The following is a 27,467-nucleotide window of genomic DNA, read 5'->3' as shown; positions in this document are numbered from 1 at the left end:
TGTGCTTCAGCCAGAAGGCATCAAACACAGATGAAAGCCCAGCACTTGGGAGGTGGGGGCCGGAAGATCAGACACCTCAGGCTAAGTCTCCGTACACAGTGAATTCTAGAGCAGCCCGGGCTACACGGCATCCCCCCTTGAGAACAGAACACCGTCTCTCAAACCAAACAACCCTTGAGGCCTAGGTGTTGACCTGAATTAAAAACTGGGCATCTACCTCCCCGGGGCTGCTCAAAGGCCAAGAAAGCGGGAACGGCGCCCATCGCAGTCTCTTTCTCGCCTCACCCTAAGCCTACCTTCATGGAAGAACCACGCCTGAAGACCTCAGTACCAGAGGGCAACAACCCCGGGGTTAAAATACATCGGATCAAATATTATATTTACAATTTAGTCAAAGGCACAGTGGCATTTAAAAATAAAATGCTGGAAATGTATAGTAAAGATTCATTATAATGATTAACCTGGTCTCAACTAGAATTAACTCTTGACAGAGGAGGTACAGGCCAGGCAATCGAAGCCTGTGGCCGGTCACTAGGCAGACCACACCCTTGAGCTCAGAGGCAGTAGAAACAAGCTCACAGGACGTGTTTCCTTCCACAGTTCACATCTTTCCAGCCTTTTTGCCTGTCTGCGCTGGCACTCGGAGGATGTTGGGGGTCTCCTCCATGACTCTGACCAGCAGGTTGTCGATGTAATCTTCCAGCTCCCGCACCTGGAACTCCTTCTTGCTGATGGTTTCCTTCTGTTTGAGGACCAACTGGATCAGCTCATCGTGGGTCAGCTGGGCATAGGCAAAGGCTGGATCCGAGGGCTGGTATTTCTTCGGAGAGGGAAGGGAGAGGGAAAGGGTTATAAGTCAGCAGAGCACAGGAACTCACAGAGACCAGCCCGCCTCTGCCTCCCCGGTGCTGGGATTAAAGGTGCGCTCCACCACGCCTGGCTTATAAATCCACGTTCAACAAAGGATGCGACCAGGTGGCTGACGGAGAGAAGTACCTTGGAGTCTACAGAGCGGGTATCAGTTAGTTACGTGCTTTTCTGTGATTGCTTTTAATGTAGAAACGGGGGCCCTTGGTGCAGCTGAGTAGCAGAATGTCTGCCTAGCTTGTGTAAAGCCCAGGATTGATGCCTAGCACTGAAGAGCAGGAACCTTACTTGGCTTACAGCTCTCACACCTCTGGTCTTGACTCTGCGGAGGTACATGTCAAGAAATGTACTAAGGGGGCTAGAGAGGTGGCTCAGTGGTTAAGAGCAATGGCTGCTCTTTCAGAGGTCCTGAGTTCAATTCCCAGCACTGACATGGTGGCTTATAACCATCACACATGCACACATGCATACATGCACACACACACACACACACACACACACACACACACAAACATGCAAGCATAACAACTGCATACCTAAAATAAAAAATAAAGGAAACAAAGAAAGAACATACTTGGGAGACAAAGGTGGCTGGACCACTTGACCTCTTAAGTTTGAAAACTCCTAGAGTCACGCAACCAGCTACCGATGCAGAAATGGGACAAGCACCTAGCTGGACCCGAAAAAAAGACTTAGGGGAGCACACTGTGGCCCACACAGCAGGGTCAGCCCAGTCTGCTACCCCTGGGCTCCCTCTGAGCTCCCACCAAAAGCTACTCCTCTCTGAAAACAAGAATAGCTAGAGCCAAGCGCCACCAGGCTACTGACCTCACAGGCCACTGGAGCACATTCTCTGGGTCTGCGGTGGCCTTTCCCAGAGACTGACTGTTCCCATTTCCGATAGGAGCACGTACCCAGAACAGTTACTTTTAACGGGCATTATCATCCGGGACAAGGGGGCTCTAACAAGAGTTCCGAGGCAGAAGGAAACGGGAGATACAGGAGTCAGTGAGAAGTAACAAGTCACACCAAGGTCTCAGGAGGGAGTGGGAGGGAAGGCCTGGCAGCTGAGGGCAGCTTAGCAGATTTACAAGACCCCAGAGCAACTCAAGGTGGTTTTTACCCAAAGAACTCCACGGCAGTAAACAGTTTTTGCCTCAGGGGCATGCCACCTTCACCTTCTACCAGGAAGGCCCATAGACTAAGAGCCTGCCAGCGCCAAGCAGAGTCAGGGACAGAACCAACACTAGTAGCTCAACAACAGAGTGAGGCCGCTACCCCACTCAGGGAGCAAACTGCCCAGGGAGAGGATTCAGAGGGATCCCACTCTCACTGGCTGGCCAAGAGCACAATATGGCTGCTGCAATCACACACCGAGCAAGCTTGAATCCAGGTCATGGGACGCATGAGTAACGGAGATGCTGGTGGCTTCTCCAACATTTGCTACTCCCTCCCCAGCTCTCGTCTGTCTGTCTGTCTTTTTAATGATTTAGTTCATATATGTGAGTACACTTTAAATAAAAGATTTATGTATGTGAGTACACTGCTGCTGTCTTCAGGCACATAAGAGGGCATCAGATCCCATTACAGATGGTTGTGAGCCACCATGTGGTTGCTGGGAACTGAACCCAGGTCCTCTGGAAGAGCAGTCGGTGCTCTTAACTGCTGAGCCTTCTCTCCAGGAATACCACTCTTGGGCATATATACAAAAGAGTCCACATCCTACAATAGAGACACTTGCCCATTTACTACCATTCATATCACAGTAGCCAGAAACTGGGAAACACTTAAATGCCTATTGTGGATGAAAAGATAAAAAACATGTACTTTTACACAATGGAATATTTTTCAGTTATTTAGAAAAATTAAATTGTGACAGATGAGCGTAATAGCACATGCCTTTAATCCCAGCACTTGGGAAGCAGAAGCAGGTGGATCTCTGTGAGTTTGGGGCCAGCCTGGTCTACAAAGCAAGTCCAGTCAGCCAGGGCTCCGTTACACAGAGAAACCCTGTCTCAGAAACAATGAAACAAAACAAGAAAGTGTGTACCAATACATAGTGCTTTTTAATGTATTTGAGTTTAGCCAGGCAGTGGTGGCGCATGCATTTAATCCCGGCACTTGGGAGGCAGAGACAGGCAGGTATGAGTTTGAGGTCAGCCTGGTCTACATAGTTCCAGGATGACAGCCATGGATAGAGAGATCAAACCCGCTCCATGAGAGGGAACCCACATCTGACACTGCTCCAGTAGTGCAGAACCTGGGCCTCGAGAGGCCATGGACTCAGGGCAAACCAAACACTACTGCCCTGCTGAAGGAACCCAGCAATAGTGACTCCTAATGATACTCTGCCACACCTATAGATCTCTGTCCACTCAGCCACCATCAGAGAAGCCCCCGCAACTGGGCAATCCCTCAGGGCTCAGAGAACCCTGTGGAAAAGGAGACAGGAAGAGTTGAAAGAGCCAAAGGGGACAGAGGACAGCAAAAGGCCTTCTAGACACCAGAGGACTGCCAAGCGTGTGCTCCCAGACTGGCCACTGAGAGAGGTTCAGCACTGAGAGAGGAAGTAAGTGGATACAAGTCCCCGCCTTACCTCAAAAGCTACCTCCAATTGATGGCCACTTGGAAACATTAGTTTCTCTAAGAGAGTCTCCTTGGGTATACAAACCCATCTGATACATAAGCCCCCTACCCAGCGGTAGATGGTAGATGGCCAACACAAAACCAACAATAATATTTTGTAGAATTTTTTTTTTGCCTTATCTGTTTTGTTTTTTAAACCATGCTGGTCATTTGCTTATAGATTATGTTTCCAATTTTGTGTTTTTATTTTTTTTGTATGTGTGTGTGTGTATACTTTTCCTTTTTATTCTGGTTTTCATTTTGGTTTTATCTCCCTATGTTTTGTAAAGAAGGAGAGAAAGCGGGCTCGGGTGGGGAGGATCTGGGAGGAAAGGAGGGAGGGGGAACCATGATCAAAATACATTATATGCAAAAACAGTATTTAAGAGAAAAAAAGAGTGAAAGGTGAAGGGCTGTTGAGAAAGGTAGCTAGCTACCTGACCACAACATCTGGCCTTCGCACACACGCACGCACACACAGAAATACGTGCCACACGCATGCAATTCACAGACAGACAATTAGAAGTGGAAAAAGGACTCTTAAGCATACAACTTACTCTCCCATAGTTTGGAAAAGAAAAAAAAAACAAAAAAACAAAAAAACCAGATAAGCGCAGAGGCGGAAAGACAAAGAGTAGGAGGGAGAGGGAGGAATGAACAGGAGAAAAGGCAAGCCAGGTCCAAGGTGAATGGGGGCGAACCCAGATGAAGGCCACGGGAGCTCCCGGTACTATTTCTGCAACTTTTTAAATGTTGGCAACTATTTTTGAGAAGCAAAACTCAGAACATCTGTATCAAAAATTTTATATTTTCGCCTAAAGATAAAAAAAAAAAGAGAGAGAGAGAGAGACAAGGGTCAGGCGACGTGGCGGGACACTGTGCTGCCTATAACCCCAGCACTCAGGAGGCTGAGTCACGAGTTTGGGGCAACCTGGGCTACACAGTGAGTTTTAGGCTAGCCAGGGCTACAGAAACATTGTCTTTAAAAAAGTACCCCCGTATTTGACAGACAGTACAGTGACTCACACTGCTACTGACAAAAAGGAATTTTAAGAAATGGTTAATGGGTTGGGGATTTAGCTCAGTGGTAGAGCCGCTTGCCTAGGAAGCCAAGGCCCTGGGTTCGGGTCCCCAGCTCCAAAAAAAAAAAGAACCAAAAAAAAAAAAAAAAAAAGAAATGGTTAATCATAAAGAAACAACTCTCTAGTCAACGTGAAGTCTGGGGCCTCTCAGACTCCAGACATCAGAGTAAGTGATTTCCAGAACTGCCTGCCGGCCAAGTCCTTTAACTTTTGCTGTGGTTTGTTCAATAGCATCTTGCTATGTTGCCCAGGCTGGCCCCACAGTAACGAGCTGTCGTAGCCTCGACAGCTGAGGCAATCTTCACAAGCATGCCGCCCTCTCAGGACACTCACCTTCATGAGGGCCTCATTGATCAGGTTCTCACTGATGATGGTGGCGGTTCCCAAGCTAGAGTTTGTTATCTTGGGGGCTGTTGTGTTCATCGGCTTCACGGGGTGAGGCCTAGAGAGACAAGAAAAGAGTCCTTAAACCTCCAGTCACCACAAAGCTGAGAGGTACCCATCTCCAAGAACGCTGCCTGAAAGACAAGCAAGGGGGAAGAGGTCTCTGGCCTCAAATCCAGCTCACGCCTTAGCTCCTGTGGAATTCAAAGTAAGCAGGACCAGACAGCCACACACAGCCAGTAACGCACATCCCTGGCCAGGGTGTCCTGGCAGACTCTAAGTCCCTCAGTCTGGTTATGGGCACAAGAACAGTAGGACCCATCGTTCTCTCAGGCTGGTACACAGCTCTGTGGGCATAGTCCTTGTACAGCATGCACAAGGCTTCAAGTTCCATCCCCAGCACTGCAAAAAAAAAAAAAATAATAATAATTTAAATAAAATAATATTAACAGTAAAGAAGACAGGAAGAATGATAGTTTATTATCCTTGCAGCTTACACTACAGACTAGGACTCCGCTGAGGGGCTCTGCCGTAAGAAAGCTCTCAGTGGAACTTTTGTTTTGTTCCACTGCTCCGTTTCAGTTGGCTTCCCGGACTCTGGAGACACAGGCCCCCATGCTTCCACAGCTACAAAACTCCGTCACACTGTAGAAACATTCCTAAGCTATCTTTGAAGACGATTACATCCTTGCTATATCCACACTGCTGGGTCTTGAGTTATTCCGAGCACAAAGTACACAGCCCCTGTGTGAAAAGCCTTGCCAGCCAAACAGGTACATTCTGACATCAGGGCATCCATTTGGTTTGAAGGCACGGTCAGGGAAAAGCAAAGACAATGAACAAAGACAATCTCCCATCATGTCTCACCTGTGCTTGGCTGCCCCAGCTCCCGCACTTGGCTGAGCAGGGACTGGATGGATCTCTGAGGGTGTGACCCAGGCTTGTAGAAGTGGCTTCTTCTTGCCAAAGTTCTCAACTCTATTAGAGGAGCCATCTGCTGTCGCTTGCTTTTGAGATTCTGCTACAGTGGTGTGGTCAGTATCGGAGGGTGCAGAGCTGGGGAAAGAGTGTGTGGTGGGAAAGGTCTCAGCGAGCGAGGGGCTGCGCACGGGAGAGTCCAGAGGCGAACCTGGCCTCCCACTTCCCTTCAGCTTCTCTTCGTCCACAGTACCGGGGCCTGGGTACTCTTCATTCACACTTGAGCTCTTGCCAAGATGTGGCTTGGGACTTCCCAATGCTGCTGTCTGCTCAGAAGGAGCCGCTTTGGGAGTTTGGGGCCTGAGGTCACACTGATTCTCCACGGGCACTGACTCAGGTGCCCTGCCACCAGTCCGCCCTGCCGTCTCCAGAATGGAAAGTGACACGTTCAAGGGTGAAACTCCCGCTTCTAGACCAGCCAGCCCTGCTCCCTTTCCTCCACCTCCAGCCTCATCGAATCTTTCATCATCCGAGGCCACTTCGGGAATGGATGGAAGAGACAAGCTCAGATCGGCCATGATAGGAGATTTCAAATCTGAGGCGGACGGGAGGTCACTCAGGGGGTTAGAGAGCAGACCCTCATGATCGCTGGCTTTGCTCTGACAGGGAGTCATGAGGTCATCCTTCTCCTCATCCCTCCAAAGCTGGGTACCTCTTGCTGGGCTGGCTTCACTTTGGGGGCCTTCCGAGAAACTCTCACTTTCAGAAGAGATGGTCACAGGTTCCTGTCCTGTGCCTTCTGTGTGGGGAGACTCTGGAGACCCTGCACTGGGCATGCTCGAAGCAACAGGCCCTTCCTGTGACAGCTGCTGGGGATGACCTTTGTCCCCTTCCTCAAGCCAAGTGGGTCCTTTTGTTTCTTCTTCCACAAAGAGCTGTTCAGAAAAAGACACGCGTTTCTTGGCCTTCCTTCGCCCTCCGCTGGCATTCTGATGCATCTCCTGATGCTTCTGCCTTACACTGTGAAATGAGGAGGCTGCCTCTTCCTCTCGAACAGGGGACGTTGCAGTCGTCATTCCACCATAATTCTCCACAGCAGACCAATACGCTGTGGGAGACCTCTCACCGGGGCTGCCACCACTGAGAGAAAGCACTGAGGGTACTTCCTGGGCCTCCTGAGGTGAGGGGGCCCAACGCCGCTCTGGGAAAGGAATCTTCGAGAGTTCTGCATGCTGCCCGATGAGGGTCTTTTCTGATTCATCACTGCCGGCTTCCTTCCCTGTGCCTGACTCTCTGGCCTTGCCCCGTGAAGACTCTTCCGGCCCCTTCCGCTCAGGTGTGGGAAGCTGTTCACAAGGTGATCTCGAGGCAGAAGAACCAGTGTTTGCCGCTGGTGTTACACTAGAGATTGCTCTGAGGAGCAAAGAAGGTTCTTCAGCATCGGCCTCGCCCTTGTCTGTGGGCCAGTGTTCGACTGGAGTGGATGTAGAGATAGGAGCTGCTAGGGGAGACGAGAAAGAGGAGGCAGAAGGACTTTCAGAGAACGGTGTCTCTGGGTCACATCTCAAGTCAGAAAGGACAGGAGCCTGAGCAGAGCTAGAGAGAAAAGCGGCAAAGGGAGCAGAGTCAGAGGGAGGAAGCCTAGCTCTGGGCTGAGCCTCTGGAGAAACGTCCAGTCTGCAAAAAGGACAAAATGAAACCTGCAGGTCAGTTGCAGACGCATTTCAAGACACATAAAAATAGTTATTAAGGAGGGAGAGGTTTTCTTTAATGTTCAAGGTCAAGTAAACAGCAATTCCTGACATACACATCATTGAGATACATCATTTTGTTTCTCCTTGGTGCCAGGGCCCCGTGCAGGCTATGTGAATTCTCCACACCTGGGACATATTCTCCCCAGAAATAGACGCTGTTTAGCACCAAGCACACCTGTCACACAAGGATCTGTTGAAATGCAAGTGGAAAGACTCAGCTAGACCAACAGATGGCCTACAGTTTCTTTCAGTGATACGCTCAGTCTGGTCCCGAGTACCAGGAGGAAAGACAGCCATCTCCACAGGACAGCATGCACAGAGAACTTGTAAAACACAGGTCCTGTCCGTGTACCCACTGCAACCTTGCACACCCCTCAGCTCACGTGCTCAGAATCGGCCACAGTGGTCTCCTTTCCCTGGAGTCTGGTTAGCTCACTGAGAACCACCTTCGCTTATGTATGCTGGGCTTTAGGCTGGGAAACAGCCCTGCCCTCTGTGCTGAGCAGGCCAGGCCAGCAGAGGTGACTGGTTCAAATGACTCAAGACTAGGAAGCCTTTGCACACACATCTGAGACTGACCAGGCCTGATCTAGTGCAGGGAGTGGCAGAGAAAAACCAAGACTCACCTAGGCTTCACAGCTCTGGTCTGGGGAGTCCTTGGAGCAGGAACTGGTGGTTTCGGTTCACACTTAGACTCCACACTGGCTTCCAGGTCTGAGAACTGTGCATCCTCAAAGGGGTTCTGGGAGCTGCCCCATTGGGAGGCAACAGGTACAGCATCTTTCTCAGGTCTTCTCACCAGATCTTCCTCCCGCAGCTGGGCTTCCACGAGCCCACCCTTCCTTCCCTTCTCTTTCTCTGAGGCAGGGGGAAGAGGTTCACCTTCACTGCCTTTAGCCACATCTTTCTTTCCTGTTACCAGAGAAAGCAAAGAGGACTTCTTGCTCTCCTGCTTCTTGCTGTCTTTTGTCTCTTTGGTAGCCACCTCCATGTTTGCTGGAGATAAGCCCTCTCTACTGTCCCCAGTGGTCAGGGGTCGGTAGGATGGCAAAGACATGGATTTCATGGAGTCCTTGGTGGAAGAGTCGGACAGTCGCCTGTCAGAGGACATGCCACCTCCTTCCCTTGGCTCCTTAGGAGACCGGGCAGCCAGGTTTTCAGTGGACGAGAACAAATGCTTTTTCCTGAAGCCCTGCGGGGAGGGGGAATTAGAAGGGCTGCTCTCCCTGATCTCACTCTTGGCCTCTGGCTGCTCCATGTAAACGTGGTTCCCGTTGATACAGACGTTAGACCGGGAAAGGGAGTCATTCTTGGACCGGAGGCCACCGAGGAAAGAGAGCCCTTCTTTCTTGGGAAGGCTGAAGTTGGACTGGTTCGGTTGGGTATGGTCTGTACTGGACGTTCGCTTTTGGGACATGACTGGAAAGAAAAGAAAGAGCAAAAGGGGTGAGTGCTGAAGAGACAGTTCTGTGAGTAAAGGAATGTTCCATGAAGGCTAGTGACCTCGGTTAAATTCCCAGGACCCACATGGTCAAAAGAGGGCTGACGACCCACAAGCTATCCTCTGACCCCCCCACACACACACACATACACACACACACACAGACACACACACACACACCACACACACACACCACACACACACACACACACAACTAAATAAAACTGAGGGTGAGGATACAGCTCGGAGTTAAAGCATTTGTCTATTATTCAGCAAGGCTCTGGGGTTCAATCTCTGGTAATGAAAAGAAATGAGTGAGGGTTTTGGGGCATAGGTCAACGACGGTGTCCTTGAATAGCATGCACGACGCCATCCGCCATCGTTTTGAGCCTCAGCCTTGCAAAGACAGGAAGAGATGGGGTGTTGATGGGGGATGGGAATGAGCAGTTGCAATGGGCAGAGGCGTCTGTCAATCTGTTCAACATCTGGACACATTTCCAATCGTGGAAACTGATAGGAAGATACTAAGCACTCTACAACACACAACAGCCCGAACAATCGGCGGTGAGGAATTTAAGAAATCCAGTGTTAAGCCAATGGAAAAGGCCCACGCTCTTGATAAGAAAGAGTAACAGAACCTGGCACTGAAAGGGATTCAGTCATTGTAGCTGAAGTTCAGATTATACAATTCAGAGTTGAGGAGGATGGACTCCTGAGCTTCCACCAGGGACGTACCACATAGGAGGGAAGCACCCGATACGAGCTGGGCAGATATCTGACAAGTTAATGAAATAGGACACACACAAGTCCTAGAGTCTTCTTCTTTCATATACAATAGGTGCTGGGGGTTTGGAGCAGTGTTAAGAGCTCTGGCCCAGAACACTCAAGGCAGATCCTGGGCCAGATCTCCAGGACTGTGAGAAAAACAAGCAATAGCAGAAGCCCTCAGATGCGCTGATTCTGTGAGCCCAACCCTTGAGGAAGGCATTTGTAGTATTCGTAAGAAACAAAGCCTTTGTGAAGAACATTCACCGTCCTCCCTGTAGTAACGTCCTCCCTGTAGTAACGGAAACCTGAAGACCCCCCTCCCTTCTCAGAGCACAGTCAGGTAAACTGGGGAGGAGCGAAGACAGGAACTCACCCTCCGAGGCGGAGGAGGACTCGTCCTCATTGTCATCCTCGTCACCCCACCGGGACTGGAAGTCTCCCGGCCGCAGCAGGACTTTGTCTGGCTTGGAAGTGGGCAGGACAGACATGGACTGGGAGAGCGGGGTCTTCTGCAAACTCGGCTTGGAAAACAAAGTCTTGATCTTTGACTTCTTCTTCTTGTCTTTTGAGAAGGACTCGTCATCGCTGTCGACCGAGGGTGTCGTGCTGGGAACGATGGCTGAGGCGGTGTCCAAGGCGTTGTCCTTATTCTTCCCTTTGATCTTGTCCTTCAGTTTCCCAAATGGATTGCGAGACTTATCCTTCATGGAGAGGTCAAACATGCTGGCCGTCATGTTGTTTCTCATAAACTGGATGTCCACCTCAATTTCTCCTCGCTCTTTGTCCTTCTTTCCGGGTTTGGACTTCAAGGTGTACCATCTGAAGGAGGAAGAGGGCGGTTAGCTCTGGATGGAAGCAGCCCCAGCAGGGCTGCCGGTCCCATCAGTAACCTCTCCTCTCTGCTGCTCTAACCTCTCACACAAACGCACTTCTGCTCTGTCTCAAGGAAGGGGCAAGTGGAGAACTTGGCTTTTATTTATCCATTCATCTTTGTAGCGCAAGGGATCAAAGGAGGCCATCATGCAGAACAGACTACAGAATACTTGGCCCTGGCCCTGAATGTCTATTTCTGAAGTTGTTTTGCCCATACATTAGACAAAGATCGTCTGGTGTACCTAGTGTACTTGTCTTACTAGGGGTAGACCCAGGGCCTTGAGCACACTATACAAGTACTCTACCACTGAGTTCGACCCTCAACCCCTATCATCAGCTAGAATAATAATCCAGTAATGAGTTATTTCTAAAATTAAAGAACTTGGCATCGTGATGCAGGCTTAGAATCCTAGCTCTTGGGGCAGTGCGCATGGTAGGGGCTTGAGGCCAGCTTAGAAAATACGAAACCCTACCCCAGTCAGGTCTCTGCGAGTTTGAGGCTAGCCTGGTCTGTATATCTAGTTCCAGGTCAGCTAGGGCTGCATAATGAGACCCTACCTCAAAACACGAATAAACCCCCAAAGACAGGAACTAACAGAGACCCACACCTGAACAACATACAGTGAGAGATCCTGGAGCACCAGTCCTAAGTGGGAGGTCTCCATCAAACCTCTCCCCTTGGCTCAGGGAACTCTGGGAAAGGAGGCAGCAAGGTTATAAAAGCCAGAGGGAATATAGACTATTAAGAAGGCCTTGGAGATAACAGGGCCAAACACATGCTCCCACCGAGACCATGGCAGCATGCACAAGGCAGGCTCAGGTTCAAGCCAGATGGGGGCCCAGTGCTGAGAGGGCAAGGAGACACAAGTCCCCACCCTAACCCAAAAGCTATCTCCAATTGACAACCACCTGCAAGGGAAACATTAGTTCCTCCAAGGGAGTCTCCTTGGCTATACATACAAACCACACTCAATGCACAGGTGCCATGCCCACCGACCGGTATTAGCCAACACAAACTATCCCAGTAGGGTTTCTGTAGACTTTTTGGCTCCTGTTGGTTTGTCTGGGGATTTTTTACCTCACTGATCTTTTGCTTAGATGCTTTCTGATTTTGTGTTTTTATAAATTTTTACTTTGTGTGTGTGTATGTGTGTGTGTCTCTGTGTTTTCCTTTGTTAAAAATTTTGGTACGTTTAGCTAGGCAGTGGCGGGCACATGCCTTTAATCCCAGAATCTGGGATTAAGGCCAGTCTGATCTACAGAGCGAGTTCCAGGACAGCCATGGCTACACAGAGAAACCCTGTCTTGGGTGAAAAGAAAAAAAAAAAAGTTCCAATGTCATATTTTCCTTCAGTTAAGGGCCGTTAAGTTTTTATGGAATTTTTATTATACCTTATGTTATATAATTTTACATTATGCAATTATATAATTGTATTTTATTACAATTTGAAAGCCTGACCAGAAAGCATTCACGTCTGACTTAGCTATCAAAGAATATAGCAAACATCAGTCAAACCTTTTACACGATCCTTTGCAAACTACTTCAAGATATGGCAAACAACAGAGTATCAGACACCCTGACTGCAAACTTCAGAAAGGGGATTCTCTTCGGCACTCATTTTCCTTCTGGAAACCTGACCTCTAGTGAACTGGGAGCCCAATTCACTGCAGGCCATTAAGGGACAACAACTCCCAACACCTGGCCTCCAGAGAGTCACCCACAGGCCACCTCACAAATGGAGAACTTACTTTTTTTTTTTTTTTCTTCAGTGACCTACTTAAAAGCTTAGGGCCTGGACTTTAAGGAAATGATGGTTTTGTCCAAATGAGCACAACTTCCTCTCTCACCTTCTACTGTAGCTCAGCAAAGGCCAATCCTCCATCCCCACCCCCACCCCAGCCATTCCGCACACAGGAAAGTAGAACCCTAACCCTCAAGCAGCCCTCATAGCACGCCCTGCATCTTGCGCCTCACAGAATGGCGTATGGCGGGCACTGCATTCATTTCACAGGTGAGGGGGACAAGCTTAGAAATGGCTGCATTCCAACGCTGCTACTCGCGGGGATTCTGCGTTCTCCGAGTTCCTCTCCATTCTCCTTGACCAAGAAGCTTGCTTTAAGCTCGTTCTCCTGACTCATTTTTAAATTCTTTCTGGGCAGAGTTTGAGACGCTTTCCATTCCACTTAGCGTGTGCATGTGCACAGGATTGTGTGTGTGGTGGTGGGGTACTAGGGATGAGCACGCAAGGCCTCACGGGTGGTAGGCAAGTGCTCTAAAACAGAGCAAAGGCCCCGCCCGCCCGTACGCTTTCATCTAAATACCCCAAAATGAAAGGAGAGAGGGAGACTCCAGCATAGTTCGCCAGCAGCCATAACCTGTAAGATGACCACTGGAAGATCCAGCACAGAGAACTGCCAGGAAAAACTAGAAGTGCATCAGGAGACGCAGCCAGGAACCGGCAAGGTCTTGTGAGACGCAGGGCTGGACTGGCGAAGGGAAATCTTCCATGGTTTTTGGGGACACGGATGTGAAGGAGTGGTGGGGGAGGAAGAGCTCTGCTGAAGGACGAAGGTCTTTTAACAATTCTCCCCAGAGCCTCTATCTTTCCAGGGCCTGGCCCTGCCCGGAATACTTTGCATATTTGTCAAGAGGTGGAGAGGGTTATTTGTGTTTTTCTTCCCTGACAGTCATAGTTGCCATGGTGATGAAAGGTGTTTGGGCTTTTGTAATGTCACTGGTAGAAACTGAAAAGGAGAAGCAACGGATGACCGCAGCAGGGGCTGCAGGCATCAGAGCCAGTCAGGAAGAAGTGGGGTGGGGACACGGGACGGGACGGGACGGGTGCTTCTCCACTAGGCTTTCTGTCAGTCAGGCATACAAACACATTCAAGACCTCCAGAGAATGCACCAGACCATTCCTCGGACCAGGCATGCCTTTCCAAAGCGAACCAAAGTCTTTATTTTGAGCAAACTTAGAGAGCTCCGGAATGTTTCCCATCAACTATTGCCTGCTGCTCGGGCACGGGTGCAGGCTGGCTCTGGAAGCCTGCAGCGCCACAGGCGAGCAAAACCTCGCCGACGGTTCTGGCTGCTGTTTTAGTCAGCAAACCCGAATTCCGCCAGCAGGGCTCCTTTAAGGCTGTGAATAGCGGACTGGCCATCCGAGGTGGCAGGTTCCCTGGCGAATGCCACCTACAGTGTTCTGACTACAGCAAAGGAAACGGGAATTCTTCTGCTGTTAAAAGGCCAGGTCAGTGAAGGATGCCTTACGTCAGCCTAACTAGAGAGCAAGGCCCCTGGCCACACACAAGATACGGTTTTTATTCTTTTGTATGTTTGTTCTTTTTATATATTTAAAAAAATTATCTTACATACACTTCGTCCTGACTGCAGTTTCTCTACCTCTACTCCTCCCAGTCCTCCCCCACTCCCCTAGACCTACTCCTCCTGTTTCCTTAAAGGGAAAAAACAGAGCAGGCCTCCCAGGGATATCAACTGGACAGGGCATATCAAGTTGCAATAAGACTAGGCACATGCCCTCATATCAAGGCCGGCGAGGCAACCCAGGAGGAGAAAACAGATCTCTAGTGCAGGCAAGAGTTAGAGACAGCCCCACTCTCCCTGTTAGGGGTCTTACAAGAGCAGCAAGCTTCACACCGTCGTAGCACATAAGTGAGGGCTTAGCTCAGACCCACACTGGGTCTGTGATTGTCACAGTCTCTTTGAGCCCCTATGAGCCCTGCTTAGTTGATTTTGTGGTCAGACAAAATAGTCTAAAGAGACACCTGTGTCCGAAATACTAAAATTCCCTCAGGAGTCTCACATGGAGGAAAGGAATAGGCTGAAGCCCTAGAAGAGGAAACTGTCTCTAAGGAAGTGATTTCACAGTTCTGGCAACGTCCCTTATGACTATTTTACAAGGCACACTGGAGCTAGGCAATGCTGTTGGATGATGGGGCAGGGGGTTACACTACGACAGGACTGCTTAGTGATGCGTGCCATTTGTCCTGTACTTAAACCCACCTCAAATCAGACTTGGGGGCAGCTGGACCTCTTCCCCACTGTGGCCGTGTTGAACACACCCCCTTGCCTGTTTTTCAGTGTTGTCTCTTTAGTGTCACACTGGGGCTGGTGGGCAAGCCTCTGATCTGCCAGAGCACAGGCTTTGAGCCTGAAAACTCCATTAACGGAAGCCCATGAGTGACTCACCTCTGGAATCCCAAATGGGATTATGGCTGCGGGCTTCAGCATTACAATCAACTCCATTTTTCAGTGGGTGTTTTTTGTTGTTGTTTTTGTTTTAATCCACTTAATTCCTGTTCCCCAGAGAAGCAGTTAATAAGTAATCTGGCCCAGCGTGGCCACAAAGCATAAAGCAGCAATGTGGGTGTGTTCCGGCGTCACCTTTCCCATAGGCCCGGAACATGGCGGTTACCTTGGGATCAGGGTTGGGCTCATTTTTCTGTCCAAAGGGCAGAGTACCGCAAGATGGTCATAATCTCATGCAGCAAGGTTATCTGTAAGCCCACGATATGGAAAAAGTCCTCCACCTATCACACCTATTAAAAACTTAGAAAGTCAACCGTTTATTTTATTCTTTATAATCTATTATATTTAGAGAATCAATGTTTATATTTTGCTATTATAATTAAAACCTAGTCCTTTGAAATTAAAAGGGCCTCTGAACCTGTAGAAAGTGATGGGAAATTCACAGAAACGTTTTGGGGGGTTGGTGTGTAAACCTGAATTGTATGGGTGTGTGGCGTATGACTCAGACCTAAGGTCTTATGTATATGAGGAAGAGCTCCACCACTGGGCTATATGACTAGTCCTTCTACAGTATTTTAAATAATGGGATATATTATTTAATCCTATATAATAAATGACATATGTATATGTTAATATATTATTAATAATTGATAAAAATTAATATACAGCATTTAAAAACATTTGGGTATTTTAGTATATAATACAAAATACAGTAAGTATTAATGTCATTAATAATTAATAAAATTTAATATGTGCTTTTTGAAATAATAGGATAAAATCCCAATCACACAGGATGGCAGAGAACAAGAAACTTGGTCCCTTTACTTTAGTTCTCCCTTTCCCATAAGGTCCTAGAAGCAAGGACCCGTTCTGCATCCTCCCAAGTGACATTCTGTGCTCCTATGAGTGAAAACCACACCTTATCCCAATCGCCTACCTTGTGGCATTTACGCAGGAGTTCTTGCGGGGGAGGGGGATTCCAAGATAATGTAAACAGGTAAAGACACATAAAACATCGTTTATGGCTCCTACGTATTTACAACAGCGCCTTAAGGAGACCAATAATCCCGTTTACAATCCTAGCACTTGGGAGCCGGAAGCAGGAGGATGGTGGAGACTGGCCTCTGTGCACAGTGAGACGACCCCCTCCTGGTTTGGGGATGGGGAACAGGACAGGAGGGTGAATTAGGGAATGTTGAGGAGGACAGGATCTTTCTCCACAGATGAGGAGACAGATCTCCCAGTCATCCCTACAGATGCAAAGCTTGCACCGGTGGGTGAAGGGCCACGAGGAATGCCTCAGAAACAATCATCCTGTGGCCGGAGCAAACATCCTTTTCACATTCCAGAGGGCAGCCACATAGAGAAAAATCACAGCCTTCAAGATCCCATGCAAACACACTTAGACTCTTTGCACTGCAGTTAGAGCGGTGAAGGGGGCTGTGGCTTGTCTCCTGCCGGGGAGGAGCCTGGGCGCCAAACATCCCAAATCACTAGTTGCACTGGGCCAGCAGCTGCCTGCTTTCTTTTCCTAAAATAAATAAATACATAAATAAATAAATCTGAAAAAAATTACATGTATGTGTTTGTCTTATTTAACTGTGTGTGAGTGTACACACACTGTGTGTGTGAGAGAGAGCGTACACACTGTGTGTGCGTGCAATCGTGCCATGGTGAGCATCCCTTGTAGGGGTTGGTTCAGAGTGGCTCCTGGGTACTGAAGGGTTTGGCAGTGAGTGCCCTTACTCACCAAGCCTCGAGGCTAGCCCTGCTGCTAATTTCTAACTTCAAACTCTAAGACAACTGACTGCTGGGAACTTCCTCCCTGTGAAGAACGTAAAATATTCCACGTAAAAAGACACTCCCGCTAAAGTACAAATTTCACCACGAAGACTCTACTAGCCACCTCTCTCGGAAAACTGCTAATGTGGCACCTACTTTGAACACCAGAAGGGTCCAGAAGCAGGAAGGTCAAGAAGACCACAGCTTTACTACTCTACAGATGTAACAGTGTTCGTTTCTGGGTCTCAGGGTCTAGCTTAGACTTCAGAGTCAGCACAACTTCTCTCTTAGGGCCAAATCTCAATTACAGGCTGCGATGCAAGTCAGCGTCATCTCCATAGAAACCCAGCATCAAAACCTAGCCGACTCGGGCTCCTCTGGGAGGAAGGTGCAGGAATAGAATGGCACCCTACAGGGTATTTGAAAGCAGAACGCACACAGTTGTCTTTTCCTAGATAGGGACATTTCATGGAGCAGCTCAGGAGCTGTCTTCCCTAGTGATTATCAGTAGGGCGGAATGCCTGCCATACTGTGAGCTGCTGAGTTGGAAAACACTCTGCCCTGGATAGCATGGCGGCAGCACGGAGTAGCAGGGACAGAGATGTGTACAGCCTCTAAAATGCTGGCAGTGTGTCCTCAACAGCTATGCAGTTCAGCAAGTTTTGCTGTGGCATGAGGTGGGTAGGTGGCAAGCAGGAATGAACTTTGATTATAGAATCGCCCATTGGCTAACCTTCTACCTGAGTCCTTCCTTCTGCCTACCGGCAGCAGCTGGCGGACCTAACCCATCCTGAGGGCAGTGGACGGGCCCCTGCTGTTGTGTTAAACCTCATCTCCAAAACATTTTAGGAGCATTGTAAAGGCTATTTATCAGGAGACACCAAACTTAGTCCTAAGAGCTAGTAAGTGACATCAAGAAACACACACACACACACACACACACACACACACACACACACACACACACACAGGAAAGGCAGGTAAAGAGCAATTTGGAGGCTGCTGAGATGGCTTAGCAGGTAAGGTCACTGTGACCAACCCTGAACTAGAGTTAGGTCCCTGGGACTCATGTGGGGGAAGAACCAAACTGACTCAAGTTATCCTCTGAACTTTACATGTGTTTTACACACACATATACACACGCAGAGAGAGAGAGAAAAGGAATGTTCCTGGTCCTGTCTTAAATTGCCTAGTCTTTAATAATCAAGACTCAAGATGCCAGGACATGGTGGAGCTCACTTGGAGTCCCAGCACTTACAACTTGATGCAGGAGGATTTCAGAGTTTTAGGCCAGACTGAGCTACATAGCAAGATCCTGTCTCAGAAATGAATAAAAGCAAAAACAAAACAGCCCCCCCTCACACACGTACAAAAGTTACAAGAAAAAGAAAGATCAAGTATGCTTTAAAAGCGCACTCAAACCATGCTAGTCCAATGACTACAGTTTCATATATTTCCTCTACCCATCCCCCACTCCCCCCACCCCACCCCACCCCACCCCATGCAATTAGCAGTTTTGAGCTGAGAGACCTTGGGTAGCTCGTCTAACTCTTCTCTGGTTCCAGCTCCCCTTCTGAAACAAGGCTGAGGGCACCTGCTTCAGAAGGATTTCATAAAGTTGGATGACTTAAGGTCTAGAACACGGCCTACTGTAAATTGCAGCCATAATTATTACTTAGCTGGGATCCGAACGCACAGGCAATTTTATTTGTAGCATATGGCGCATGCCTTAGAGTTATGAACTATAATGCGGGGAGAGGGCACCTGGCAGACCATGGTGTTCCTCTGAGAAATTACAACATGCAGCAGATCTGTTATAAAGGGGTTTATCTGGGGGAAGGGAGGGAAGTGAACACCAGGAGGGAGGGTGGGAGGGAGGGAAGGGGATAGAGGGGAAGTGGGGGAGGGAGAGAGGGAACTGGGGTGGGGGGTCCTTTTATCTGGCTGCACACACCTGAAGCTTCTGCCAGGCAACAGGTGATGACATAAGCTGTTGCTAGGTCCCTGGGAGAGCCTAGTGGAATCACCTGTAAGCTAACACTTATGATTTTCATACCCCCAAGTCTGACGGCTGACACCTGAGAATGCTACAGCTGACCCAAGTCAGAAGGTTCACGACATGAAGATAAATAGTTCTATGTTAGCTACAGAATTCTCAAACATGCCCATCTATATAAGTACCAAGGGGCTTGCATTTGAGGGTATAGGAAAACATTCACCTTCATCTACACAAATAGTATTATAGAATTTCAGTTTAGTTTTCTTATATCATTTCCAGAAGGTTCCTCCTCTCCTCCTCCTCCTCCACTTCCTACTCATCCTTCTTCTCCTCCTCCTCCTCCACTTCCTACTGGTCCTTCTCCTCCTCCTCCTCCTCCTACTCCTCCACGCCCTTCTCTTTTTAATGGAAGAACTTAAAAAACACCACGAGCAAAGTCTGGAACTTGTTAGGGATGGAAAGACCATCACCACGGCCTTCATGGCTTTCACACCAGCAGGTGAAAGGGGGGACTGACAGCTCCTGCAATCAGCAATACAGATGGATGGTGCAGTCAGTGGCAGCCTATGATCACGGGATTTCTACTCGGTCAACAGAAATCCAAGCACCCGTACAGAAATACCTTCTACACATTAGAAAATTTAATTCACTTTCAACACGCAGGCCTGTCATTCCTACCAACTGTCTACTTATATAAAGTTGATCATTTTTTTCAGAAAGCCATAAATGGTACTATTCTATAATGAGACCTGAGATCAGATATAACTTGCCAATGAGGTATGGCGCCTGCCAAAGGAATTTATCACTGACAGTGACAGATCCCTCGTGAAAACTGCATTTAAGGATGGGAAAAGAAAGTGTGCACACTGGTGCTCCATGCCTCGGCCGAGAGAACACAAACGTCAGTGACCAACATCAATGCACACTCAGTCCGCTCCTCGCCCTGTGAACAGATGGATGGACTCCCTCTATGACTCCAGGCAAGGGAGCAGAGGATTCGTGGCTTATCTTATAATCACCGTAGTTCAAGGCAGGAAGAAAACAAGCCCAAAGAATCTTATGTTAAATCACACCTTAATAACAAGTGGTTAGTAAAAACCAAAGGCTCCGTTTTGGTGACCTACAGGCCACATTCACTCTCCATGAGAGAACCATGCTCTAAGAGGTCACGGCCCTGAATGCCGACCCCAGGACTCAGCCCACCGCTGCTGCTGCTGCTGCTGCTTCAGATCGGGCACCGTTCTCGGTGATAACAAGAGGCCCTTTTGGGCTGCTCTTTCTGTAGGATCTCCTTCTGGAGCTTAGCCGTGCCCTTGATCACAGAAAGACACAGAAAAATGAAGTGTGTGGCAGCCGCATCTCCAGGACAGCTCTGGTGTTACTTGCAAATGCCTTCCCTTCGGGCAGCTGAAAGGCCGGCATTCAGGGAAGATAATTACAACTGCCTTCTTTCCACAGCACATTCCTCATGTCCCCTGGGGTCAGCCTGGACGCTCAGGCCCCTGGTTTTTCTCTACCAGGTTATCAACACACTTCTCCTTTGGCTCTCTTGACCGTGTGGAAGGTGCTCTCCCGAAATTCCAGACTGCAGGAGGCAGAAGCTGTTGCAGGATGAAGAGCTTGAAGCCAGACTGGACTACAGGTTTCAAACAAACCAACCAACCAACTAGCCAAACAAACAAAACCTTGAATGCATACTACCATTGCCATGCAGGAATCTCAGCTATTCACTCAGTAAAGCCACTCACTGACTCTCAACAATGGCGGGTGCCGATCACAAAAAAACAAGGACAGAAGTGGTCAGGTGAAAGCAGGCATCTCTGCAAGGTCTCTTGGGGGCATGAACTCTGTCTGACTTGGGGCACCTTGTGGGGAGAAGACCCACTTGTCAATACACGGCTTGGGTGTTATTCAAAGGCCCTGAGGGGTTAGAGGCCTGTCCTAGATCCAGAGCCAAAAGGCCATGCCGTGAATTGCTGCACGACCCGCTCTCTCCTCCACCTCTGTCTTGAGTTCCCTCTCACTTCTGAAGCTGAGCTTAAGCCAGCACTAGCTGTCCTCGGAGGGGGGGGGGAGGAGCGACGTTTCCCATGACAACGTGTTTTAATGAATAGCTAAGCAACTACACGTTGGGAGTTGATGGCATTTTAACAAGTACACGCACTGCTTATGATATGATTATTACATTTCAAAGTTAACAGCTACAATTCAGATGGCCTATCAGGAGGATACTGCTTATAAGATTCTTCCTCAGACAGTAGCTACAGAAACACTGTGAGGGCCTTTGGATAGGAGGGAATTTAGGAAGGTGGAGAAGGCCCAAGGTTTTCCAGCACTCCCTCACTGTCTCGGATGTGAAATAGATGGTTCACATACGCGAGTGCTACTTTTGGCACAGGATGTTGTCCCCACTGTTGTGTTATAGATCAGGTTTTCCTTTCCTCCGTCCTGTATTCCTTGAGACGGTGACATCATCAACTTTGCCAGAGCACTCCAACGAGGTTACACACCAGCCACACAATTGCCAGGCAAGCACTTGGCCGGCACTAAACAGTCGGCGTTTGTAGACACAGGTGTCCACACCCTGCTTTCAATGGCCCTTCCAATGGAGTCACTGGTTTCAACGGAACTGGTTTCAACGGAAGAGTCAAGGGGCACTACCCAAAGCTGGCTTTGTCATGGTGACCTCACCCAGGTATCAGGGTGACTGCTGGAGCAAGAAAGAAGAACTATTTCCTGGTTCACTGTCAACACTCGGCTCCCAGAGTTCACCTGTTGAATCTTATCACTCCCCGCTTCTCCCCTCCCACAGCCAATCTGTCCCAAGACAGAGCAATCAAATCTATACCAAATCTCTGAAAGGACCCGCCCCTTGCCATCTCCGTGGCCATCACCGTATTTGGCGGCACCACCACCCGGCTTAAATTGTTGCAACAGCCTCCCTCCCACCTGGTCTGTGAGATTGCAGACGAGGCCAAGTTCGAATACCTTTTCACTCAAGAGCTTGGATAAACTGGATCACACATCCCTTTTAACACCCGGGGGCCTCCAATTCCTTCTGATTTAAGCCATTCCTTTCCATTTAGCCTCACCCTGCACTTCTACCGCAGGGCCTTTGCACAGCCTCCACCCCCACCCCCGATTCCTCTTTATTCTTTAGAAATGTCTTGGAGGCCATTAATAGTCATCGATGGGGATGCAGCTCAGTAATTGGGCACATTCCCAGCACACATTAAACCCCTGGGTTTAATCCCCAACACCATAAGCATAAAACCAAGGCTTACCTATTATTGCTCTGTGAAATACTAGGGCTCAAATGATCTTCCTGCCTTGCAGTCCTGAGTAGCTGGGCCCCCTTCCCCATCACATCCTCCTTTGCAACTGCCTTCTTCATATTCTTACTGATCATTTGTTTAAAAAAAATTTCCCTTTAGATGTATTTATTCTATGCATATGGGTGTTTTGCCTGCATGGATGTAAGTGCACTATGTCCATCCAGAAGCCTCAGGGGAAGAGGCACCTGATCCCTTGGAACTGTGGTTACGGACAGTTGTGAGCAGCCATGTGTGCTGGGAATCGAACCCAGGACTTCTGAAAGAGCAAACAATGCTCTTAACTGCTCAACCATTTCTCCAGTCCCTGATCATTTTTACTTTATAAATCTTTTTTTCTCACATAAATTTTTATTTTGACTGTGTGTGTGTGTGTGTGTGTGTGTGTGTGTGTGTGTGTGTGTGTGTATGTGTGTTTCCACTGCACACATGCCCGCTCACCAGGTGCAGGCAGTGTCCTTAGGGGCCAGAAGAGGAAACCTTGGAACAGTAGTTACCGACAGTTGTTAGCCACCAGGTGAGCGCAGGGAATCGAACCCTGGTCCTCTGGAAGAGCAGCCGATGCTCTTAACTGCCAGGCATCTCTCCAGTGCCAATCTTTTGTTTTGGATAGCTTGTTCTTTCCCTCTCCACGATTAAGCACAGTGCATTTTTTTTTTCTTGTGTTCCTTTGCTTAAGATCTACTTCCCAACAAGGCTCTGAACTTCCTGAAGCAAGCATATTGCCTCTCTGGCATCTGGCACAGAGCAGTCCTAAAGAATATTTTTAGTGCAGCCTGTAAAGTGTAGAAAGTGCCTGTCAAGGAAGCATAAGGGCCCACGTTCGGATCCTAGCACAACGTAAAAGCCAGGCACAGAAGCGGGGGTCTGCAACTCCAGCACTGGGGCAACTAAGGAGAGGTAGGACCTTGTAGCTTGTAGTCAGCTTAGGCGCGTTAATGAGATCCAGGTTCTTCCAGAAACCCTGCCTGAAATAATAAGGTGGAGGGAGATGGAGAGACGGCTTAATGGGCAAAGCATTTGCCTCACAACCCTGAGGATCCAAGTTCTGACCCCAGCATCCACGTAAATGTCAGGCAGGTGTGGCGGCCCACCAGCGATCTGCTACAGGCACAGGGGATCCCCAGAACAAGCTGACCAGCTAGGCACTCTCGGCTCAAGTGACAGAGACCTGGCCTAATGCATGAGGTAGAGAGAGGTCTTGAGGAATCACCTGATGCCAACCTCTGGCCTCTTCCCATACCCACACATATACATGCGCACTCACGCAAAAGTATCTTGGAGGGTTGAAAAATAGAGTTCAGGGGTTCAGAGCCCGCTTGGCATGCATCAGGCCATGAGTTCAATCCCTAGTACCAGACAAAGAAAAAAGGTGTTGATTAAAAGAATGGATACGCTTTAGAGACGAGAAGGGGGCGGAACCAGAGCTTAGTCTACGCTGACTGAATGTCTAACAAGTGAAATCACCAGTAACACTATGAGAGCTGTGACAACTTTGATACCACTCTCCTCTGTGGTCATTTCATTCCACAGCCAACATGAGGCCAGGTCTACAAGAGCCAGAGGCTCAGTTTTCTACACTGGGGTAGGAGGAGCCCATCCTGCTTTCTAAGAAGAACATATCCAGGAAGGCCCAACATTATCTTTAAGGGAAATTACAAGAGAGGGGGCGGAAGGGGAATGGGGAGGGGGGAGACTAGTAACCGCATTGCTTGAATTTTCCACCCCGCTATAAAACTATCTAAATGTGCATAAGAAGCCCAAAGGCACCTCCGGGTGCTCACTTGTGACTTAATGACCTCTATGGTCAGGTAAGCCATTTCTCTATGCTATGTCTCTCAGGAAAGTAAGTACTCAACGCTTATTTTTAATAAACCAATTTTCCCCCTGCTCTGGTAACTTATTTCAGCATCTTACTATTTTTTTTAAAGATTTTCAAAATATGCAAACGCTCTCAGAGGCAGGCAACTGAGCCTCAACAGACACAAGAAACAGACCCTCCACCATTGCCTCCCTGTCTTGAAATCTTGAAGATTACTGCAATCCTAAGTTTTATGGTGTTTACTTACAATAATGACCCTCCAGCTCTCGGGCTGAATAAGTAATTTAAGAGATTATTTCCCAAGTGCTGTTGCCCTTAGCATCTTAAGTAGCTTTTTAGAGAGATGGCTCACTGACTGCTCTTCCTGAGGTCCTGAGTTCAATTCCCAGCAACCACACGGTGGCTCACAACCATCTGTAATGGGATCTGATGCCCTCTTCTAGTGTGACTGAAGACAGCTATGGTGTACTCATATACATGAAATAAATCTTAAAAAAAAAAAATGCTTTGTCTGTTTCTGTTTTAAACCAATCTACTACAGGAGATGGGAGACTAGAAAGCTGGGCTGAGGGTCCTGCATGCTGCTGACCTGAAATACTTCTGACTCATGTCTGCTGTTGTCTGGCTACTTAACTGACTACTATGTAACCAACACCCACTGGAGCCTTAAACAGATACAAAAGAGTAAAATTAATTCCTGTCTATCTTTCCTAACTGAAGGCCACACAGTCCTTGATACTAAATGGATCCTGCCCACGTATTAGGCTGCCCTACATAGGAGGCTACTTGGTACTTTAAAAGTGTGTCATTTCACTAAATTTGAGGTCAGCAACTTTCAGAATCATGATAGAAAAGCGTGTTTCCTTGTCTGCAAATAAATCTGCTATACACGCCTTATCGAGAGCACAGTTAGTAAGTTGGCTCTTGATGTGATAATGGGCCTCAGATTTCAGTGTCTGAAACTATAGGAAAAATCACCCTCTGTTGGGTAACTGTTTTGTTACACACACACACACACACACACACACACACACACACACACACACAGAGCAGACCAAGATTGTTTCTGATTTTTAACATGTAAGGTGGAATCAAACCATTAATAACTAGTTCAAATAGCTTTTCCAGCCAAACCTGTTTCTTTCTGCTAAAACTTCTAGCTCTCGGGCTGTACTGTATTCTTCACCTCTCAGAGCTACCTGGGGCACCTTGGAGTTATACAAGGGCATCCAACAGGCTTTCATGGGTTTAACTGGGTTCCCCCAACAGCTGGGAAAGTCCCTAGCTCCCTAGTGGACGGAAACTTTGCGATTTCACCTACTTTTTGAAAAGCAAAGACATCTTATGTCAGTTATAAAAAAAAAAACAAGGGGCTGGAGAGATGGCTCAGCGGTTAAGAGCACCCGACTGCTCTTCCAGAGGTCATGAGTTCAATTCCCAGCAACCACATGGTGGCTCACAACCATCTGTAAAGAGATCTGATGCTCTCTCCTGGTGTGTCTGAAGACAGCTACAGTTACTTATATATAATAAATGAATAAATTTAAAAAAAAAAATTTTTAAAAAAAAAACAAAAAACAAAAAACCATTAAGTAAGCACAATTTCCCTGCCAGTCAATACTGTGACTAAGTGGTAACCAGCTCATGTGACAGAAACAGGAGTGACCATGTAGGTTTAGGGTTACTTTAAAGAAAACGAGGGAAAAGGATACAGAGAAGAGAGCTAAAGGAGGCTTTTTCATCCCTCACAGGGCAGCGCTGGACCTTTTGAACCTTTACACTGGCTTCTTTAACCCAGGAAGCAGCAACTCTTTGCAAACAGCAATTAAGGGTAGCAGCATGCTCCATTTATAAATAGGGAAACGGGGGTGTTTGGAGCCAGAGCAACCCAGCTATGAGTCAGGAGCAAGTGGACATCAGACCTAGGACTGGGGAACCCCCATCTCCAGCATGGAGAGGCTGTCTTGCATCCATCTTAGAATGGGGCAAGACGAAGAGCCAAGAGCCAACAGCCCAAGCCCCTCAAACGGCATTTAATCCAGGTAGGAAGTAAGGACAACTTTGGCTTCCCCTCTGCAGATACAGCATGGCTTGTCTGTGGATGCTTCAGGACACTCCAGCTGGCTTCAGGCTTTCCTTTTAAACTCTGTGTTCAGATGAATGCCTATTCACCTCTGGCCACAAAAACCAATCAGGTATTTCAATTGTAAATATGCTTGCTGAAACAGATCCCACCCTAGCCTGGAAAATTCAGCTCCTCTGCCTCCTGCTCCATCCCAAGGAAAATTTAAAACACTCAGTATATCTGAAGTCCTTAGAGGGAACACACGGGAATGTTTCTCAATCTGTAGGGTTTTGGTGGTAACAGAGCTGGCATCTATAAGGTCAAGCAAAGTAACCAGCTAGGCTAATCCAAGCTCTTTCCTCACCTCTCTTCTAGTCACCCTCCCAGCAATCGTCCAGCTCTGGGGTACTGGTCTTTCACTCCAATCATTTTCCCTCCCCGGCCCAGGGGTTTTCATCTCAAAGCGTCAAGCTCAACAGAACACCCGGGGGGGGGGGGGGCGTCCACGTAAGATAAAGAAAGCGGATACCCAACCTAATACGAATTCTCCTACCTGCATATTGTTTCAGTTCATCAAAACTTCATCTTGTGCTTAGTGTGCCGTGCAGTCTAAGGGCACCCTGAGGATTCAAAAGTTCTCCTATCTTCCAAAAGCCCCCATAACAGGGAGGGGTGGAACTTGATAGCCCGAAGAGAAGCTGAGTTAGGTGAGACTGCGGGCGAGGTGCGAGCCAAAGGCCTCCCTCCCATCGCCCGGTGGCTGCCACACTCGCCCCCCAAGGTGTGCTGCCGGAGCGCCCTTCCTCCCCTGGACTCCCCACGCCCCGCGGCCACTCACTGCTTCTTCCTGCGGCTCTGGTCCCGGTGCAGCTCCCGCAGGTCCACTTCGGCGCGACCCAGGAACTTATCGAGACCGAGCAGCGCGCGGTGCAGGACGGTGAGTTGCAGGGTGGCGGCGGCGGCGGCGGGCGCGGTCCCGGAGGACAGGAGCGGCGGCAGCTCGAAGGTGGCTTCCTCGCGCCACACGGGCGCGCCCAGGCTGCGCTCGGACACCGACGTGGCGTACTTCTCCTTGCCCACCTGGATCACCGCGTACGCGTCGCTCGTGCCCCCGGGACCCTTGGCCCGCAGGCCTCGCGCCTGTAGCACCGTCACCTGTACGTGTGTAGGGGACCACATGGTCCCGGGGCCCCGGCCCGCTGAGGCCGCCAGGGACATGGTGGCGGACGCCGCAGCCGGCTAGGAGGCCAGTTAGGTAGCCGCTGCCCTCGGTCTGGACCGCCCACCCGGCTCCCGGGCAGCTTTAAGGCTTCCGGCCACACCCCCGTCACGCCCCCGCGCCCGCGCGCCACCTGCCCGTGGGGCGGGGCTCTCGGAGAAGGCGGGGACCTAGAGGTCACGTGGGCTGGCTCTGCCTGAAGGTTTTTTTCGATCAGAGAGGTAGCGATGCACTCAGTGGTCCTCAGCTGCCTGGGTCCGTACGAG

The 27,467-nt window shown here is 48.9% G+C and overlaps 1 protein-coding gene across 2 annotated transcripts; it reads right to left on the bottom strand.

The window, feature by feature from the left end:
• Nucleotides 1-352: 352 nt before the first annotated feature.
• Nucleotides 353-27,260, bottom strand: Rab11fip1 (RAB11 family interacting protein 1). 2 transcript variants are annotated; one of them, XM_032919047.1, is made up of 7 exons: nt 26,821-27,260; nt 10,213-10,658; nt 8,257-9,049; nt 7,067-7,553; nt 5,826-6,964; nt 4,908-5,016; nt 353-820 (listed from the first exon to the last, which is right to left on the bottom strand). In XM_032919047.1, the coding sequence occupies exons 1-7, from the start codon at nt 27,198-27,200 to the stop codon at nt 602-604; spliced, it is 3,573 nt and encodes a 1,190-aa protein (XP_032774938.1). In that variant the 5' UTR covers nt 27,201-27,260; the 3' UTR covers nt 353-601. The 2 variants fall into 2 exon arrangements, with proteins under 2 accessions (XP_032774938.1, XP_032774939.1); XM_032919048.1 differs by lacking the exons at nt 5,826-6,964; nt 7,067-7,553.
• Between the last annotated feature and the right edge of the window lie 207 nt (nt 27,261-27,467).

This window comes from Rattus rattus, chromosome 13, assembly GCF_011064425.1.
Source record: "Rattus rattus isolate New Zealand chromosome 13, Rrattus_CSIRO_v1, whole genome shotgun sequence".
Lineage (NCBI taxonomy): Eukaryota > Metazoa > Chordata > Mammalia > Rodentia > Muridae > Rattus > Rattus rattus.
The sequence above is the reverse complement of the archived record's forward strand: the minus strand, read 5'-3'. Positions and strand labels throughout refer to the sequence as shown.

Coding starts and splice junctions, on each gene's coding strand:
- Rab11fip1 (XM_032919047.1), bottom strand. CDS start 27,200: ATGTCCCTGGCGGCCTCAGCGGGCCGGGGCCCCGGGACCATGTGGTCC. Junction 9,050..10,212: donor GTCCTCCTCCGCCTCGGAGG/GTGAGTTCCTGT, acceptor TTTTCTTTCCAG/TCATGTCCCAAAAGCGAACG. Junction 7,554..8,256: donor ACCAGAGCTGTGAAGCCTAG/GTGAGTCTTGGT, acceptor TCCTTTTTGCAG/ACTGGACGTTTCTCCAGAGG.